Source organism: Polypterus senegalus, chromosome 1, assembly GCF_016835505.1.
Source record: "Polypterus senegalus isolate Bchr_013 chromosome 1, ASM1683550v1, whole genome shotgun sequence".
Lineage (NCBI taxonomy): Eukaryota > Metazoa > Chordata > Cladistia > Polypteriformes > Polypteridae > Polypterus > Polypterus senegalus.
In genome coordinates, this window is record NC_053154.1 from 38,818,869 (window position 1) to 38,836,614 (window position 17,746).

At 39.6% G+C, this 17,746-nt stretch overlaps 1 protein-coding gene across 2 annotated transcripts in view; it reads right to left on the reverse strand.

The window, feature by feature from the left end:
- The window catches only part of LOC120525103 (butyrophilin subfamily 1 member A1-like), a 40,623-nt gene that overhangs the window by 3,431 nt on the left and 19,446 nt on the right, over positions 1 to 17,746 (reverse strand). For both annotated transcript variants that reach the window (XM_039747126.1, XM_039747117.1), the window contains exon 5: positions 4,481 to 4,516. In XM_039747126.1, coding sequence (XP_039603060.1) covers positions 4,481 to 4,516 — 36 coding nt within the window. The remainder of the gene's footprint in view (positions 1 to 4,480; positions 4,517 to 17,746) is intronic.

Consider the following 17,746-nt stretch of genomic DNA (forward strand, 5'->3'; position numbering starts at 1 on the left):
ACTTTGACAAAGTGAAGGAAACTACAAGAGTGTGTTAAAAATGCATTCATTTTGAGCTGTGCCATTCCTGCTCAGTATGTTATGCAATTTTAAGTCCTGTACTTAGTGTAACAAAAAAACATTTTTTGTAATAGTGGATAAGTAATGAGCTTAAAACATTTCACTGAATATAGCTAGAAATATTAAATAAGAAACAACAAAACTTTAATGTAAATTAAATTTGAATGATATACTCAAGAATATTAGTGGAAATTTAGGGGAAGTGCACTTAAGGCTAAAGTCAAAGAGCACTTCTTTACACAAAGAGTTGTGGGAATCAGAAACAAACTACCTAGATGTGTAGTTGAAGCATAAACCTTAACAACCTTTAAGACTATCTGGATCAGATATTGGGACAGCTCAGCTATTAGCTAAACAAATGGGCTTGATGGACCGCCAGGGATGCCCTTTGTCACCGATTCTGTTCATAACTTTTATGGACAGAATTTCTAGGCGCAGCCAGGGTGCTGAGGTGGTACGGTTTGGTGGACTCAGGATTGGGTCACTGCTTTTTGCAGATAATGTTGTCCTGTTTGCTTCATCAGGCCGTGATCTTCAGCTCTCTCTGAATCAGTTCGCAGCTGAGTGTGAAGCGGCTGGGATGGGAATCAGCACCTCCAAATCCGAGACCATGGTCCTCAGCCGGAAAAGGGTGGAGCGCCCTCTCAGGGTTGGGGGAGAGATCCTGCCCCAAGTGGAGGAGTTCAAGTATCTCTGGGTCTTGTTCATGAGTGAGGGAAGAATGGAGCCTGAGATCGACAGGCAGATCGGTGCGGCATCCGCAGTGATGCGGGCTCTGCATCGGTCTGTCGTGGTGAAAAAGGAGCTGAGCCATAAGGCAAAGCTCTCAATTTACCAGTTGATCTACGTTCCTACCCTCACCTATGGTCATGAGCTATGAGTAGTGACCGAAAAAACGAGATCGCGAATACAAGCGGCTGAAATGAGTTTCCTCTGCAGGGTGTCTGGGCTTTCCCTTAAAGATAGGGTGAGAAGCTCAGTCATCCGGGAGGGGCTCAGAGTAGAGCCACTGCTCCTCCGCATTGAGAGGAGTCAGATGAGGTAGCTCGGGCATCTGATCAGGATGCCTCCTGGACGTCCCCCTGGTGAGGTGTTCCAGGCACATCCAACTGGGAGGCGGTCCCGGGAAAGATCCAGGACACGCTGGAGGGACTATGTCTCCCGGCAGGCCTGGGAACGCCTTGGGATTCTCCCGGAGAAGCTAGAAGAAGTGGCCGGGGAGAGGGAAGTCTGGGCATCTCTGCTTAAGCTGCTGCCTCCGCAACCCAACCTCAGATAAGCGGAAGAGGATGGATGGATGGATGGATGTATGGACTGAATGATCTCCTCTTATCTGTCAAATTTCTTATATTCTTATATTCTAAAATGTAACCAAAATATAAATACAAAGAAAAATGTGAAGTCAAGATTAGAATAGGGCAGAATCTCTGAGAGAGTGCAATAAAATTGTATGACTTTGCTTTTTATTGCTAATACTAGGGGGTTACCCCCTGCTCGCTTCACTCGTCAACCCCCCAGCCTGTGCTATGCGCCAGGCACTTCGCGTCTCTGCTGCTCATGTTGTGAAGAAGGCTCCTCCGAAACCCCCTCTTAAACGGTGATACAATGAGAAACAAATAGTTTTTTTAACCTCTTCTTTGCTCAATCAGCTGCTGGCTTGCTGATGCTGCTGCCATGCTATGTGATCTGCATCTTGCTCGGTGCTTTGAACATTTAAAAGCCTGTACAGCAGCTGTCTTTGTCTTCTCTTTGTCTTTTATTTCCGGTGTGGTTAAATCTCTTGTCAAAAAGTCTTGTCTCGTGGCATGTGAGCTCTTGATATTTTAGTTTATAGTTTAAAAATGGAATAAGAATCTGAAAAGTTAACAACATCACATTTAAGTTCGATAAATTCTGAAAAGAATGATACCAAACATATATATAGGTTTTCAAATAAGCCCAATTTAAAGCGTGACAAAAAAAGTCACATAAAATCATTGCACAAAGTCATTGTACTTTTAGGCTTAGGATTTTATATATATAGAGCAGATTTAAAACTGTGTTACATAGACTATATATTATTTGATAGCTAGGAACACTCAGCATGACACAGCTGCTTAAACTGAAATGAAAGGCTGTCGCTCAGTGTGAAAAAATCATCTCTGCTAATACTCTTTCAGATTTCTTGTAAAGGTATGAACTAATTAGCAAAGCTTAATAATGCAGCCTGCAAGTGCTGGTTTTCTGTTATTTACTTCAGAATCAATATAATTTTGTGTTGGGCATCTTGCAACTGTTTCAGAGTCAATTCAAATTCAAAACATGCCAGCACATAACTCTTAGTCGTAGCTTTGTACAAACCAGTGAAAAGATTATTTCTTGTTCAGAAAATGATTAAAGTAAAAATCCTACATTTTGTCTACTGAGTTGCTCTCAGCATACAGCACAGAATATTGTGTTTTAAACTTTGCACTTTTTTTGTTCATTTTTTACATAACATTTCAGTGCATTTTACCTGCTATATTTTTCATTTTGTACAATTGTAAATATGGCGTTTTATAACACTGTAATTGTAAATATACAGTATTTTAATTCCTTAATTAAATGAGCATCTTTACTGCCAGCTGCAGGAAACCTGTGAAAAGGACAAGTCTTACAAAGTTGCAGCATTGCAGAGGCTAAGGCGAAAAGTCCTCCTAAATATAGCAAGCTACCTAAAACCTAAAAAATTAAATGAGCAAGAATCCTTCGGGTACTTCAAAATACTAGCTAGCTAGTGGTCTTCGGGATAAAAAACAACCCAAAGAACTTGCAGGGGTGTCAGTTAAGTGGGCCAAGACTAGTCTGAGAAGGACGTGTAGTCGAGTGCAGCTGTGGCACAAATTGAGCAGGACAGGATGGAACCTGTCTCAAGCAAACGTATGGTAACTCATTGTGTGAACATCCATTGTGCATGTACCACAAAGCTCAGTTTGTCTGCTTCAGCTGAATGAGAAGCAAGGTGCATGCAAGAGCTGAAAAATGTAAAAGTGTATGCACGTGCCATGTTACCAAGCTCAAGTCACACTCCTATAAGCTTCTACATTTCGTTAGAATTCATATGAACTCCTGTGGTTTTGGTTGAGCGTGAGCAGAGTGTACTGCCCCATACACACGCACACACACACATCTTCTGTAGTGAGGACTGAGGTTCATGAAAGCGCTGAAAAAATGTAAAAGTCCATGCATGTGCCATGTAATGGCTGTGGTTGACTGTGATCCATATACACACACACACAGGTCTTTCGTTCATATATGTCTAATAAGCAGACACTTGCCTTACTTGAACTACTTGCCCTAAATGTTTCTGCGCAATTTCTGTGCCACGAATTATAAATATGCATACATCCACCGGACACTTTATTAGGTACACCTGTTCAGCTGCTTGTTAACGCAAATATCCAATTAGACAATCACATGGCAGCAACTCAATGCATTTAGACATGTAGCCATTGCCAATGTAACCTGCTGAAGTTCAAACTTAGCATCAGAATGGGGAAGAAAGGTGATTTAAGTGACTTTGAACATGGCATGGCTGCTTGTGCCAGACGGGTTGCTCTGAGTATTTCAGAAACTGCTGATCTACTGGGATTTTCACACACACAAATCTCTAAGGTTTACAGAGAATGGTTTGAAAAAGGGAAAATATCCAGTGAGCAGCATTTCTCTGGGTGAAAATGCCTGGTTGATGCAATAGGCCAGAGGAGAATGGCCAGCAGAAAGAAAGGCAACAGTGTCTCCAACATCTGCACATCAATCTTTGTACACATAAATTTCTTTGGATTTACTGTAAGCTAACACTTTCTCCAAACCTAAACTTTATCTTTCCACGTGTCAGTTCATAATGTACACTATCCATCCAATTATTCCTTCTAATCATTTTTACACCTTACAAATAAGTACAGTATGCAAACATAGAAATTATGTTTCTCTTCCATTAGCATTTTTTTCAGGAAAAACATTTTAACATATCTGTAGACAAGTAATAAAAATGATTATATTGATGTTTCTGCATTTTGCCACGGTCATGCATGTGCCCCTGGTTCTGGTGAGGAAAGCAGCTCCACCCTGGGATGAGAGGGGGCACTGACATCGATAAGTCATCCAAGGAAAATGCTAATCTCCTCTCACAATTCTCTAAGAAGACTCCACTCCATCAGTGCTTACAGTTTAAAAAAAGGACCGCCCAGGGAAGATTCTGCCAGTATTTGACCCACAATTTGAGAAGGACAGAGCTCTGACTGTGTTGCTACTGCTTATTTTTTGGAAAGACTGACACAAGCCATATTTTCTTTGCTTTGTACTGTGTGGTTGTTTCTTTTGTTATTATACCACTTATTTTAAAGACAGCTTCAGATCAAAGAAAATTCACAGCATATGAAAATATTTTTTAATAAAGTACCTTCATCAAGATCCTCATAGTATTCCTTTCTTCTCTCTGAAACAGAAAGCAACAATCAATCTAAAGATTTTTAACTAAAACAGATATTTCTCCAACCCGCTATATCCTAACACAGGGTAACGAGAGTCTGCTGGAGCTAATCCCAGCCAACACAGGGCACAAGGCAGGTACAAAACCCGGGCAGGGCACCAGCCCACCGCAGATTTCTTAAAGTATAACAGAAAAAGAAAATAATAATTAAAAGTGATTTTGCAAAAAAACTTCACTTACAAGCAGTGGTTCTCCAGATACTTTTATCATGCACACTTTCACTGTTAGGGTTTTGTAGGTTGTAGGTGATTCTTAATTGTCCATTTCTGCCTTTTTTGCTAATAATTTTATTTTTTTGATGTATCTCTACCCTAATTATTATCATGCTGCATTTTTGGCAGAACCAGTAGGCCAATCTACTGAGTGAAAGAAAAATTATGTAACAATAAAATTTCATCTATTCCATCCATGTGTGTATGTGTGTATGTGTGTGTGCAAAAGACATATAATCTATTTTGCTGATGCAGCCTCTTGTTCCAAAAGCCAGATACAGGAATTAAGTAGTGATTTTACAGCTGCATTTAACATTTAAAACTGAGTTCTCACCTGCTCTTTTGGTCTTACCTTTCCTCTCTTTTCTAGACTACGTCTTACCCAGCCAGTGTTTCTCAGACCCTGAACCCACTGAAGGAAGAAGGCTTTGTGATCTTTTAATCTGAAGAAGGGAGCTAAAGCAGGACAATTATCATTGTTGCTACTCTTATCTTGTGTGCTTGTGTAGTGAAGTAAAAGCTTGTATTTTCAATAGTCTTAAACGTGTTACTGCCAGTTCAACAATAAAGTTATTTTTCCTTGGAAACCAGTTTTCTCATTCCTGTCTCTCATGCAACTCTGCAACCCAAGCTTGACAAAATATATATTTATTATTATATTTATTACATAACACCAGAAAACCAGCACCAACACAGTCCCTTTTTTGCCACCAGTCCTTCTGCCTCCACTCCTCTCCAGGCTTTGTCCTCTTCCTCCCAACTCAGACCACAGTAATCAGAGAGAATCCTGCCAGCAGTCAGCCAGGAGTCCCATCTGGGATGCCAATTGTGAAAGCCCAGGGAGCGTACAGCCACCCTAACCCCAACACAGACAGGCAGGAGACAGGTTTAGCACCCAGCACACAGTTTATTTAAAGTTTCCAACTCAGTGCACAAATCACCCACACAACACAGTCTGCTTGTGCTGCCAGTCCTTCTGCCTCCCCTCCTCCTCAAGCTTTGTACTCTTCCTACTGACTCTGGCCGATGAATGGTGGGGACTGGCTCCTTTTTATAGGGCACCCGGAAGGACTGGCAATTTGAGAACCAACAAGATTGTGCCTAAGTGCACCGTGCCATTGTGACATTCTTTTGGGTTAATAAAGTTAAGAAGGCTATTGAGTTAATAAATCTATTGCATTAATCATTTTAGGTTTACACCGTGCTTTGTTTCCGAAGTAGCAGCACTCATGAATATGGTTGTATATGTCAGTCGCTTGCTTCTTATTGTTTCGCTGCCTTCTCAATTATATAATGCATGTTTTCTTCAGTGCTTTTTGGAGGTCTTCCTGGTTTTCTATGTACTGCGTTTATAGTCAGTTCACGTGATTACATGGGAGGCGTGATGATGTCACACGAAACTCCGCCCCCCACGACCATCCAGCTCAACTCCATTATATGGAGAAAAATAGCTTCCAGTTATGACCATTATGCATAGAATTTCGAAATGAAACCTGCCCATTTTTTGTAAGTAAGCTGTAAGGAATGAGCCTGCCAAATTTCAGCCTTCTACCTACACAGGAAGTTGGAGAATTAGTGATGAGTCAGTCAGTCAGTCAGTGAGGGCTTTGCCTTTTATTAGTATAGATCATACATACTGTATACATCTTGTCTAGTTGATCACTGACTGCCTTCTATCATCATGAAAATGATATCACATATACTTCTCAGTATTTTAGTTATTCAGAGAGCTGTAATATTATGAATGTAATGGATTCTGTGTCCTGTCGGAGGAAGAGAAAGCCCGGAAGCACGTAGTGATTCAAACTCATAGAGCACATAGAAGGTCAAATACAAAACAAAGCATTTAACGTACTACTTTAGTTACGATGGGATTTAAAAAACTAGTAAATGAATAGATTTTAAGATGAAGTTTATGATGTTCTACTTTAATGACAACATAAACTACATGATTAAAGTGGAAACTTCGAGATTAAAGTTGACATTTCGTGCTTTTTCCCCACTGTGTGCCTTTTTTTTCTCTGTACCCTAATAAGCTTTCTTATGACACTTAGAACAGTGGGCTACGACTCGCCTGTTCACGACGACTGTGATATGTCACAACTTTTTTTTATTTCGGGCACTGTGCAACTTTGTGAACTTGAGCTTTCGAGTTTCTCCGACACACTATGTCACTCGATCGACTTCCTTTTGTTGTTTATATCACCGTTTAAAGCAACAAATAATACGTTTTTTCTTGCCTCCACTTTTTCGCTGAAATTCGCTGAAATTCTTCTATTTTCCCTCGTACTTTGCCATTGTCTTTTCACAGAAGGCTGATCTTAAGGGCTATTTATATTGATTTGCATATTCAAAGAGGCGTAATTCTGGGAGGAGGCAGGGCGCGTGCACGTGCGTTACTTTTCACGTTGACCGGGATTTATGTAACGGAAAAACGTAGCAGTTGGCGAACGCACAGATTTATGCATCTGGATTTTTTTGTGCATAAGCACATTTCCGCTTTTGTGCTTGTGTCATGTTATAGTGCAAATTCTACGCACGCCGTTATGCATGAGGCCCCAGGTCTTTATACCATTGCAGTGCACTAATTATTAAATTAAATGTTCACTGTGATATGGATCTAAAACAGGTTCTATGTCATATTCAGTGAGGCTTTCAACAATGACCAACAAAGTATCACGGTAGGGGGTACAAAATAATAACACAGTTTTATTTGGGAATGTATAAAATAGAGGGAACATAGATGTGATGAAACAGCAAGAGTATAATTTATTTGTAATACTATACATATACTGTATACAATCCAGCCTGATTTTGATGCAAGAGATCTGGAGATGGAGATCAAAAACGAAAGTGAAGTACCAGCCTCAGCTTATCGGTGCCCAGCTGATCATGATGCTGAACACGTTCATGTAGCTGATGCACCTATAGTAACGTTTGCCTGAGATGGCTGCCACCTATGATAACAAGAGGTGCAAACCAGATTACTTCACACTGCCGCCCACCTGCTGCACGAAGATAGCCAGGCAGCTGGCCCAACACATATTCCTGCTGGCCATCGAGCTGCTGCCGCGCAGCCACTGCTGTCAAAGAACAGGCACCGACAGCAGCCACAGCACACAGCAGCATTTTTATGTTGAATTATGTGTGAAACCAATGCTTTGTATGCTTTTCAGAAAACTGAGTTTTTTGGAAAAATATTCAGCCCTCAAAGAGTTAAACATAATATCTTGTACAGGTTTCATCTTGAAAATTACAATCACCAGTAGAATTTCAATCCTTTTCCTCCACTCTCCTCCCAGAAAGCCTCATCCACCACCTCCCAACTCTGTCTGCCTTTCCTAAGTGGAACAGCTTCTTTTAAGGAGGATCAAGTAGTACTTCCAGTGCCATAATGTTGGTGTTGGAAGCGGAAGTTCCATAAAACAGGGATGTCTTGTCCCGACAGCATCTCCTGGCAGCACCTAAGGACTCTGACAGGGCCACCCTTTTGAGCTACACATCCCAGGCAACCATGTGGGTGTCCAAAGTGGGACCATGCCAGAGGAACACTTCCACCTCTCATGTTGGAGATGAAATTGTCACTGACATCCAGATTCCTCCAGTCTTTCCATTATGACATCCGAGCTGGGCAAGGCATTGCCATCCATCACAGTCAGGACACCTGTCCACCCACTATGGAATCTATAACAAACACACGGGGGTGTTGGTAAACCAGTGCAGACCACAATAAGTTATGTGCCTTTATCTATAGGAGAGCAAAAAGTTCAACTAAGCTAGTGTAACTTTATGTTTTGTGTTGTATGTTATTGTTGTTTCCGTATATATCTTTATGTTAAGAATAAATTGTATTGTTAGATTTACTAAATAACATTCTTTTGGTTCTTCATTGAAAAATAGTCTATAACCACATCCAGAGCACAACAGAGAAAGTGAGAGTTATTTAATGTTATTTAATGTTATTTAATGTAGACTTAATGTATGATATTTCTCTTTATGGTTCAGTCATACCAGCTGGAAGATAAAACAGAGATCCCTCATTCATCCTATAGCTCCCATATGTGCAGTTTAGGAAGATGAAGATAATTTTAATTTGCCCACCCAGGGACAGTCATAATAATGTAGGAAAGTGGAGTGAGATTTCACTCAATTAATGATCAGTTTTGCCTTCAGCAATACCAGTAATTAATAAAATAATTCTGTAAGGCTCTTACTTTATTTACCTTACCCTTATCTCTGTTGTACGTGGGGAGTCTCTGGCCTTTAGACTTACATAAAGGCAACTCAAGCAAACTCTTTTTAAGGAACAGAATAATACAATTTATTAACAAACACAAGGATTATAGAAGTATGATAACAGCATATATACATAGTGACATATAAGACTGGACACAGACAGACTATACAGGCAAAACTGCTGTATGTTGATTCTATAGAGCCTAAGGCTTCAAAGTTGATGTCCGATGTTGTGTGGAGTTGTTGCTTTGTTGCTACTCTGGGTTCAAGTGGAGGACTCTTCTTGCATTGGAGTGCACTTTCTCTTTGCTGCATGATCTTTTGTTTAGTCTTCAGTGTTACTGCTTCTCATTTTGCTTTCTTTTGTTAGGCCCTTTGCTGTGTCGTTTGCAACTTCATATAGAAAAGCATTACTCTTTATAGAACAAGAGTTTAGATACTGAATTTCCCTTCTTGAAGCCCTGACTACTACTTAGCCTTTTCAGCCCACTGGCCCACAGCTGGGCCTTTTAGAGAGATTGTCAGTTTATGATCCACAGAGGATTTTATTTGTCAGCTTTTTAGTTTTAGAGAGAACTTTCTGAGATTTTCAATCATTTTGTAGTGTGACCCTGGGTAGGGTGCCTCATGGAATTCCGTCAGAGTTTCCTCAGAGTTCCTTTGAAAGAACCACCTAAGAGAACCAGAGGGAATCTTCAGGATGGTGTAGCATGTTTTAAGCATGTTTGTTCTGATTGGATTCAAGTCACTTCTTGTTACACAATCAGTGTCTCCTCACAGGTGAGTTCTTCTGTCCATCAGAGTGGTAATTTATTGATTTACAGCTGTTTGTTCTTGCCTAAGTCCATTTCATACCTTCTTGCTCAAGAAGTCTTCAGAGCAGCCTCTGCAATCCAACTCTGATTTACACCTTTGTTATCAGATAATGTGCAGGGAGGTCCTAGTATGATGAGTTCAGTCACTTACTTTGGAATGTAAGTTAGGGTTTTGGCACAGCTGGATTTCTCCAATAACTGCTGCCTTACAGGCCTGGTGTGCCTCTAAAGCCCAGCAGAATGGGGAATTGTCACTTTGTCCTAAAGAAGCATAAGACTTTAATATTTAAAAGGTAATAAATAGTAACAAAGGAAAATATGCTATATGTCGTTTTTCAGATAATGATTATATAACCATTATTGTCTGTGATATGTAAAACCATAAAACTGAAAGTAGGTGCCTTTTCTTATTCGCATTACCACAAACATAGCATAAGAGCTTAGCCAATGACTTTCACTAGTGCTTCACATTTGGGTTAAGGAAAAATCACCTACATTACTATTAACCTACACTCTTAAAAATAAAGCTGCTGGAGTGATTCTTCAGAACGATGACATAGTTCATTGGTGTACATGGACTCAAAATGTGAAATATGAATGGCTCTTTTAGGTAGCATGAATTTAAAGCCAGCTGTGAGCTAATGACTTAATGAACTACTTTATTACCTTTTGCTATATAGCAGTGCAGAGGGTAGCACTGGTGCTTCATAGGTCCAAATGTTTCAAAGCATTTGGAAATATACTTTTCTTAACTTCACCAATGTTCATTTTCGTAGGCTGTAACTGTGTGCTTAATTTTAAACTATTGAGCAGTGATGATTAGGAGCTTACGATAGTATCTCAGTCTCATCTGAAAGTAGGTGGTGTATGCTACATTGAATTTCATGCCCATGTGATAATATTTGGTGCACACATGGTATAATCTGGAGGACAACAGATTAATTTCCAGAAAAAAAGAATTACACAATGTCCCTTCAGGGGCTGCATACAAAGCAGACATGATGATCTGGTGAACCCACACTTTACAAGAATCTCTTCCTGTACAAGAGGAACAATGCTACTTTTAAATGTTGGAGCTTCTATTGTGCAGTCTAAAAGAGTATTGCACAAATAGGTTACCAGCAGGTGATTATTCTAAATCATCCAATAATTCTAAAGGTGCTTTATAGGTTATGACAGGACTGAAGGTAACGCTAAGGTGCTATTTGCACAATAGAATTTCAGAGGACATCTTGACCAGAGTGGCAGTTCACTGGCCCAAGCCAGTCAGGCATAATGTCTAGAAGAGGGTTCTTGCCAGGAAGCCTTTGTCTTAAACAAGTAGCATGAACCCTGTCCCTAACTGCCCTGTCATTGATGCTATCATTATGTCTGATAGTGGCTTCAGCAGCAGTACGGGAGGTAGATGTAAAATGTTTTCTCACATGAACCAATCTGATGTCCTAGTTCAGCTTTGGTGTGGTCATTTGAGGGGGCAACCATCCTGGTAGTTATCAGCTCACTCAGTCTGTTGAATTCTTGCCTGTAATTGTTAAAAACTGGAGCAGTATAATCAATAGTGTCTAGCAACATCAGTAGATGGCATGCCTACCTACAGGCTCCCAATGGTACTGTCCTTTGCTTCTGGCAACACGTAAGGCATTATGGAATGCACAGAAAATTGACTAAATGTGGTCTTTGTCATGCCATGGTCAAAGCTATGAATGAAGGCTGTTTTCAGTGGTAACCTGGACCCATATTTATAAAATGTGTCAGAATTACTTCTAGAAATTTCACTAAAAGTCAAACTAGGGTAAGAATTTGTCCTTCATCAGAGTAGGACATAGGAATTATTTAAAAGCGTCCTAGTGCTAGTCCTGGCTAAGAGTAGTAATTCACATCAGTGTATGAATGATGTCATGATTTTGTGGCACCCCTTGCAAGTAAATTGCTACTCATGCTGATATTTTGCTGAAGCTAGGGTTTCACCACAATAATAATAAAAATAATGATGATAATATCAATAATCATTTTCAAAGTAGTAGGAGAAGAATAATAATGTACATTACTGTTCTAAGCTGCATGTAATATTTGCCACTTAACCAAGATGGAAAGCCTGAGACATACACCATATGAGAGTTAAGCCCAATAACATGCATGATAATTTAACAATGAATGATTCACCGCAGCACATTCAAAAGAATCACCTTCCTGCCATTAAGGCCATGGCAAGCACCTTGTAAAGTAACAGTTACTGAATAGCTGTGGTTATAAATCACAGTCACTCTCCCAGTGTTCAATATATCTTCCACAATGCCGTTATGTGCCTCTCTCTGTGATCTCTTTTATCTTCTGCAAGGTTCTAATTATGACCTGGGAGTCTCTGTCTGCTTTCTTGATCTATCCTGGTCTTGAAAAATGTAACCTGTGTGAGATTTTGCTGTCAGTCAACCATCCAGCCTCACTTATCTTCAGGACAATATGCTGGCTACTACAGTACATTTTGTATCAATAACCACCTGTGTGCTGATACTGAGATATCTCTTGAGATTTACATTGAGGCAATGATCTTTATGTGCATGCTGACTGGCTTGAATGCAGCTTGCTTTAATATTAACTTACATGGAGTCATTGGAAAATGTATACTACGTGTATTATCTCACACATTGTAAGTGGGTGTCAAGAAATGTTTGGTTAGGATTGGTGGACAATTGGAGGGGACATTTAGGGGCTTTATCTCCTAAGCTTGTGATTCTACCACCCTATCATCAAGACCATATCCCCATTCTTAATATTTTGTTTTGGAAGACCTGAATACTTTTACTTTGCAAGGTGTTGAATAAGCCTAGCATGGCAGCTGGTTGTTAGTGTTTTGTGCTAAATAAAATTGAAGTGCTTTTATTTCTGGGTTGATATTAAATGTCCATGTTTATAACCATTTCACCAGTGCCACACCAGCTTTTTGCAGTCTTTCAGTAATCACCCAAATTTTGGTAGACTTTTATAAAAGACTGCTGTGAGAGCCTGGTCTTTAAAGCTGTCCACTGAGAATGCTATAAGCAGGTAGCTAATTTTCATAACAGTTTGCCTGGCCCAAATCATTCTGCTGCTGCTCATGTCTCTGTAGTTATCAACAATGCCTTTACAGAAGTCAAAAATAAGAAAGTCAAGCTGCTGTTCGAATAACTGAAATCCTTCTGGAATACCGTTCTTGTTTCAGAACATATGGGTTTTTTGGTAATCAAAACACCAATAGGAAAAGTCAATGATGTTGTAGAACAAAGTGGGCACTACCCTCTTAGCGGCACACACGGCCTGTTAAGACAGTAGATTTGACATGGATGCAGCAATCAAGCTTCACCCCGACCCAGAAGTTGGCTTAACTTTAGCACATAATATTCTTGGCAGCCCTGTACTTCATCTGATAACAAAGGTGTAAATCATCAGTTGAACTGACATCTCTGAAGACTCCTTGAGACATGGAGGCACCAACAAGAAACCCAAGTTTGAACAAGGAACTATAGTTAATAACTTGGCTATGAGCAGGCACTGGTTTAGCAATTAAAAATGGCTTTAATCTCGTCACCACAGATTAAACCTGCCTTCAACGACTATCTGCACTCAACTCCTGCACTCTCTGAAGCCTGTTCTCTCTCCGAAACCTAAAAGCTAATGATCCTCTGCCTCTTTGAGTAGCTGAAAGCTGACCATCTCTTCTGCTTGTGGACTTGAAAGCTGAGATCCACTGTTGCAAAGCCAAACTCTGTGCCAGTGACTGAGTCCAGTCTGAGAAGTAGCCATTACTTCAGCATAGGAACTTCAGTATCTAAACTCTTGTGCTACAAAGAGTAATGCTTTTCCTTATGGAGTTGTTGAGGATACAGTAAGAAGTCTAACTGAGTAAAGCACATTGCACCACTAACAAAGAGAAAGAGTGCATTCCAACTCAAGAAGAATTTTCCACCTGAGCCTAATGTGACAACAACAAAAACTCCAAACAACATCATCCTTAAAGACTTGATATTGTATAACTGTTTATCTGTGCCAAGATAAATAAAAAATGTAAATAACCAGTAATCAGACAGCCTTTTCTGGGTTATATGTTTGTCTCATCTGTCTTGTGTCCTGTCTTCTATGTTGGTATATGCAGTTGTCATATTTCTATAATTTATTCCTATAATCCCCTTGGGATTAATAAAGTATCTATCTATCTATCTTGAATTATTTTGTTTCTTAAAACAAGTGTGCTTCAGTTTCCTTGATATAATTCTAATGGCCAGTGGCCTCCTACTGGGAAAAATTAGGAAAATAATGTCTAAACATATAGCTTTACCAAATGACTTAATTAATTATCAGCATTGCTGAAGGTAAAACAGATAATTAATTAACCAAGATAAAATTCTCACCTCTTATCTACATTATTTTACAATCTCTGAATGGGGGTAGCTTTAGGCTGATTTCACAAACAACTGCCAGTGTAAGTTGCACACAAAGTAATACAGACTGGCATTATCCATTTTGCCAGGCTGCAATACAAGTCTGTGGCATAGCAAGCTTCTGCCACTCACTTTTAATATTAGTTTCTTTTTGACTGGGCTTCTTTTTGGAATGGAGTCTCTGTGCCTTACCTAATAAGACGATCAGTCACCAAGTGACATCTCAGAGCTATTGTTTTGTTGCACCAGTTAAATATTCAGCTCAAAGAACTGTAATTATTCAGTTACAGGCCATTGCGCATTTCCTAGCATTGTTGGGCACGTGGTTTTAGGACACGTGATGGGTGTGTCCTTGGAGGTTGCAACTCGATTGCAGTGACGCAACAGAAAAAAGGCTTCCAGGCAAACTTTACCCATTAAAGCTGCAAATAAAAAGAAAAAATCAATTCTACCCAAATGCTTCCTGAGCAGAAGAGGATTCTATACGTAAAAGACACGCATTTGTCTTGCTGAAAATGAGAACTAACTGATTACCAGCTAACCAGAAGACATGTGTTTTCTAGCGACAAGAAGTCTAATAGTATGTGTTTCATCCTGAAAAGAAACTGCAGAACCGTCCTGCAACAAAAGGAGACAAGCTCCAAAACCAAAGTAAGAAAGGACACTGAAGATTATTCCACTGTCTGAAAAAAGCTGACCAGGAAAACAACAAAAAATTGCTTACATTACATATGTACACCTCCATATTAAACACATAAACTGAAAGATCAGAATTCATAATTTATGTGTCTTTTGCTGACTGCTGACATGCTAACAAATGAATTGCTAACTTTAAATTGTTTATAGCGGAGGATGTCTGTGAATCCTTCAGCTCACAATGACAAGTGTTCATAGATGGTTTGAGTGGAATCATCAATGAGAGATCTGTACATTGAAACCTGTCGATAGGAGAGACAAGCATGGAGAAGAATATGCAGAGGGGTTTGGTGCAAAATGGCAGTGTGACCATTCAGAATCTCAAGGGTCAATTACATAGAGCAATGTTTGCCTGCAAGACTGTCTCAAAACTACATGCTTCAGGCACGACATTTCAGAAATCATGTACTAATTGTCCTGTTCAATCTGTCCACTTTTTTTTACATTTTATAATTCTCAAAAAATGATTTAATCTGTCTCACAAGAAATAAAAAATTAGCCTTGTGGTGATAGTGTAAACATATTTTCACACAAGTTAGCGCTCTATTTAACTCACCACTTAATAGGTATACTACTGTATGATGATGGTGACAGCACAATCATACTCTTATCATATTACCCCATAAACCATACACATATAAATTAAAAATAGGTATTTAAAATAATCTTACTAGCTTAATATAACCACAAAATTCTACAAAATAAAGGAATGATTATCTTTAAACATTTACCCATGATTCTTGTTTACTGTATCCTTGATATAAGAAAGCAATATCAATATCCAATCAATGCACATCAGTTTTTCCAGCAAGCGACCAACAACAGAGAATATTTTTAGCTTGCCAAAAGCAAATGTGAAGAGTGAAATCACAGGTGGTGGTGAACAAGAAGGGACAATAATTGTAAAGATTTATCATTTTTTAATGTAAGCTCATGTGAGAAATGTTTACTTTAAATCAAATCAGCCTTTAGCAATGCTTTAAAGGCCTTCAGCTACAGTCCTATTGCCATATTAATAGTTTAATTTTATTTTGGTGCATCTTTGTGTTCTATGCTATGCCAGTTTAATTGATTACTAGCAAAATACCTGCACTTCGCAGCGGCGAAGTACTGCCTTAAAATTTTTATTAAGAAGAAAATTAAACCTTTTTAAACTGAGGGAAAATATACCAATAATTATTTGTTAAGGATCTCTTTGTATGCCACATTGTCAGTTCGGCCCTCCAGTTGTAATATGACCAAGCTCTGCGCTGAGCTTACTCTTGAGCATGCAACATATAGTTGGCCATGTGAAAAGTAATCTTGTTTCAAATCTCACAGCTTGGATTGCTGCTGTCATAATCGGTTTGAGTTTCATGGTTTGTTTCAATTACGACGGTATTTGCAGGATTTGTTGTGTTGAAGTGATATTCGGCATCTGTCAAGCGTTGTAAGCATACAACCGGTTTCATCGATAACTTCACATCCAGCTTTTGAGAATTTAAACATTCATACACATAAAAGTGTCCACTACTAAATTCGTCACCTGTGAATCTAAGATGTTTAAGAGGCATTGCCGGTTGTCGAAAGGTGTAAAATATTTGCCCATTTCGGTACACTTGAAAGCGACAACCGAACAATTCAGCGGCAGCCATCAACTCACATGCAGAACCATAGGTGAAGGGCTTAAGCATTTCACTCTTCTAGTGCTCCTGTGTAGTATAATTATCTCCTGTACCATCATCAGTCCACACCTTGAACCTGTCCCAGTCATTCAATACATAAGACACAATGTTTCTCCAGATATCAAGAGTGAGCCTGATATGGCCGTGCAATATGTAACACAGAGAATGGAAAAGGTAGGTGCTATCTCTAGGCATGGAAACCATTCGGTAAGTGACAGTTCTTTGATCGATGGTGATCACCTCGATAGACATGGTAATGGGGGGTACAGTTGGAATGATAAAGGAAACGGGTACCTGAGCAATGTAAAGTAAGTCTAAAATACCTACAGAATAACTATAATCGTAATAAACGAACAATAAAACAGCAGAGAAGCCGTGGATTAAATAAAAAGGCTGTAGTTATCAGCAGGGAGACGTGAATCCCGTGGCGAAGCAAGGAAGGGAATGTAGAGACCGGAGCGACAGACGGCCTTATATAGGCAGGCAGCCAACAACGTGGGAGGCGTTGGGATGGGGGACCCAACGCCGCCTCACACGGTGACCGAGCTGCAGGCTATGGACATATATATGTATGTAAGTAGGACCGTTATGACCGTTACGCGTAGAATTTCGAAATGAAACCTGCTTAACTTTTGTAAGTAAGCTGTAAGGAATGAGCATGCCAAATTTCAGCCTTCTACCTACACAGGAAGTTGGAGAATTAGTGACATTGGAAAGTTCAATATGGCGGCCAACAGTGGCGTCATATCACCGAAAAAAGTACCTACATCAGTTTCGGTTAGCGCAAGGAAGCCGCCTACCAAATTTCGTGAAGATGGGGCCATAAATAAGAAAGTTCAACATGGCGGACATTGTCAACCATTATGACCGTTACGTGTAGAATTTCGAAATGAAACCTGCTTAACTTTCGTAAGTAAGCTGTAAGGAATGAGCCTGCCAAATTTCAGCCTTCTACCTACACGAGAAGTTGGAGAATTAGTGATGAGTCAGTGAGTGAGTGAGTGAGTGAGTGAGGGCTTTGCCTTTTATTAGTATAGATTATTGTTAATAGTGTTGTTATTGCTGGTATATTATCTATGCTGAAGCCGATACTTTTTTGCCAAACCAAGTTTATGAAAAGTTGGGGCCCACAGGTAGG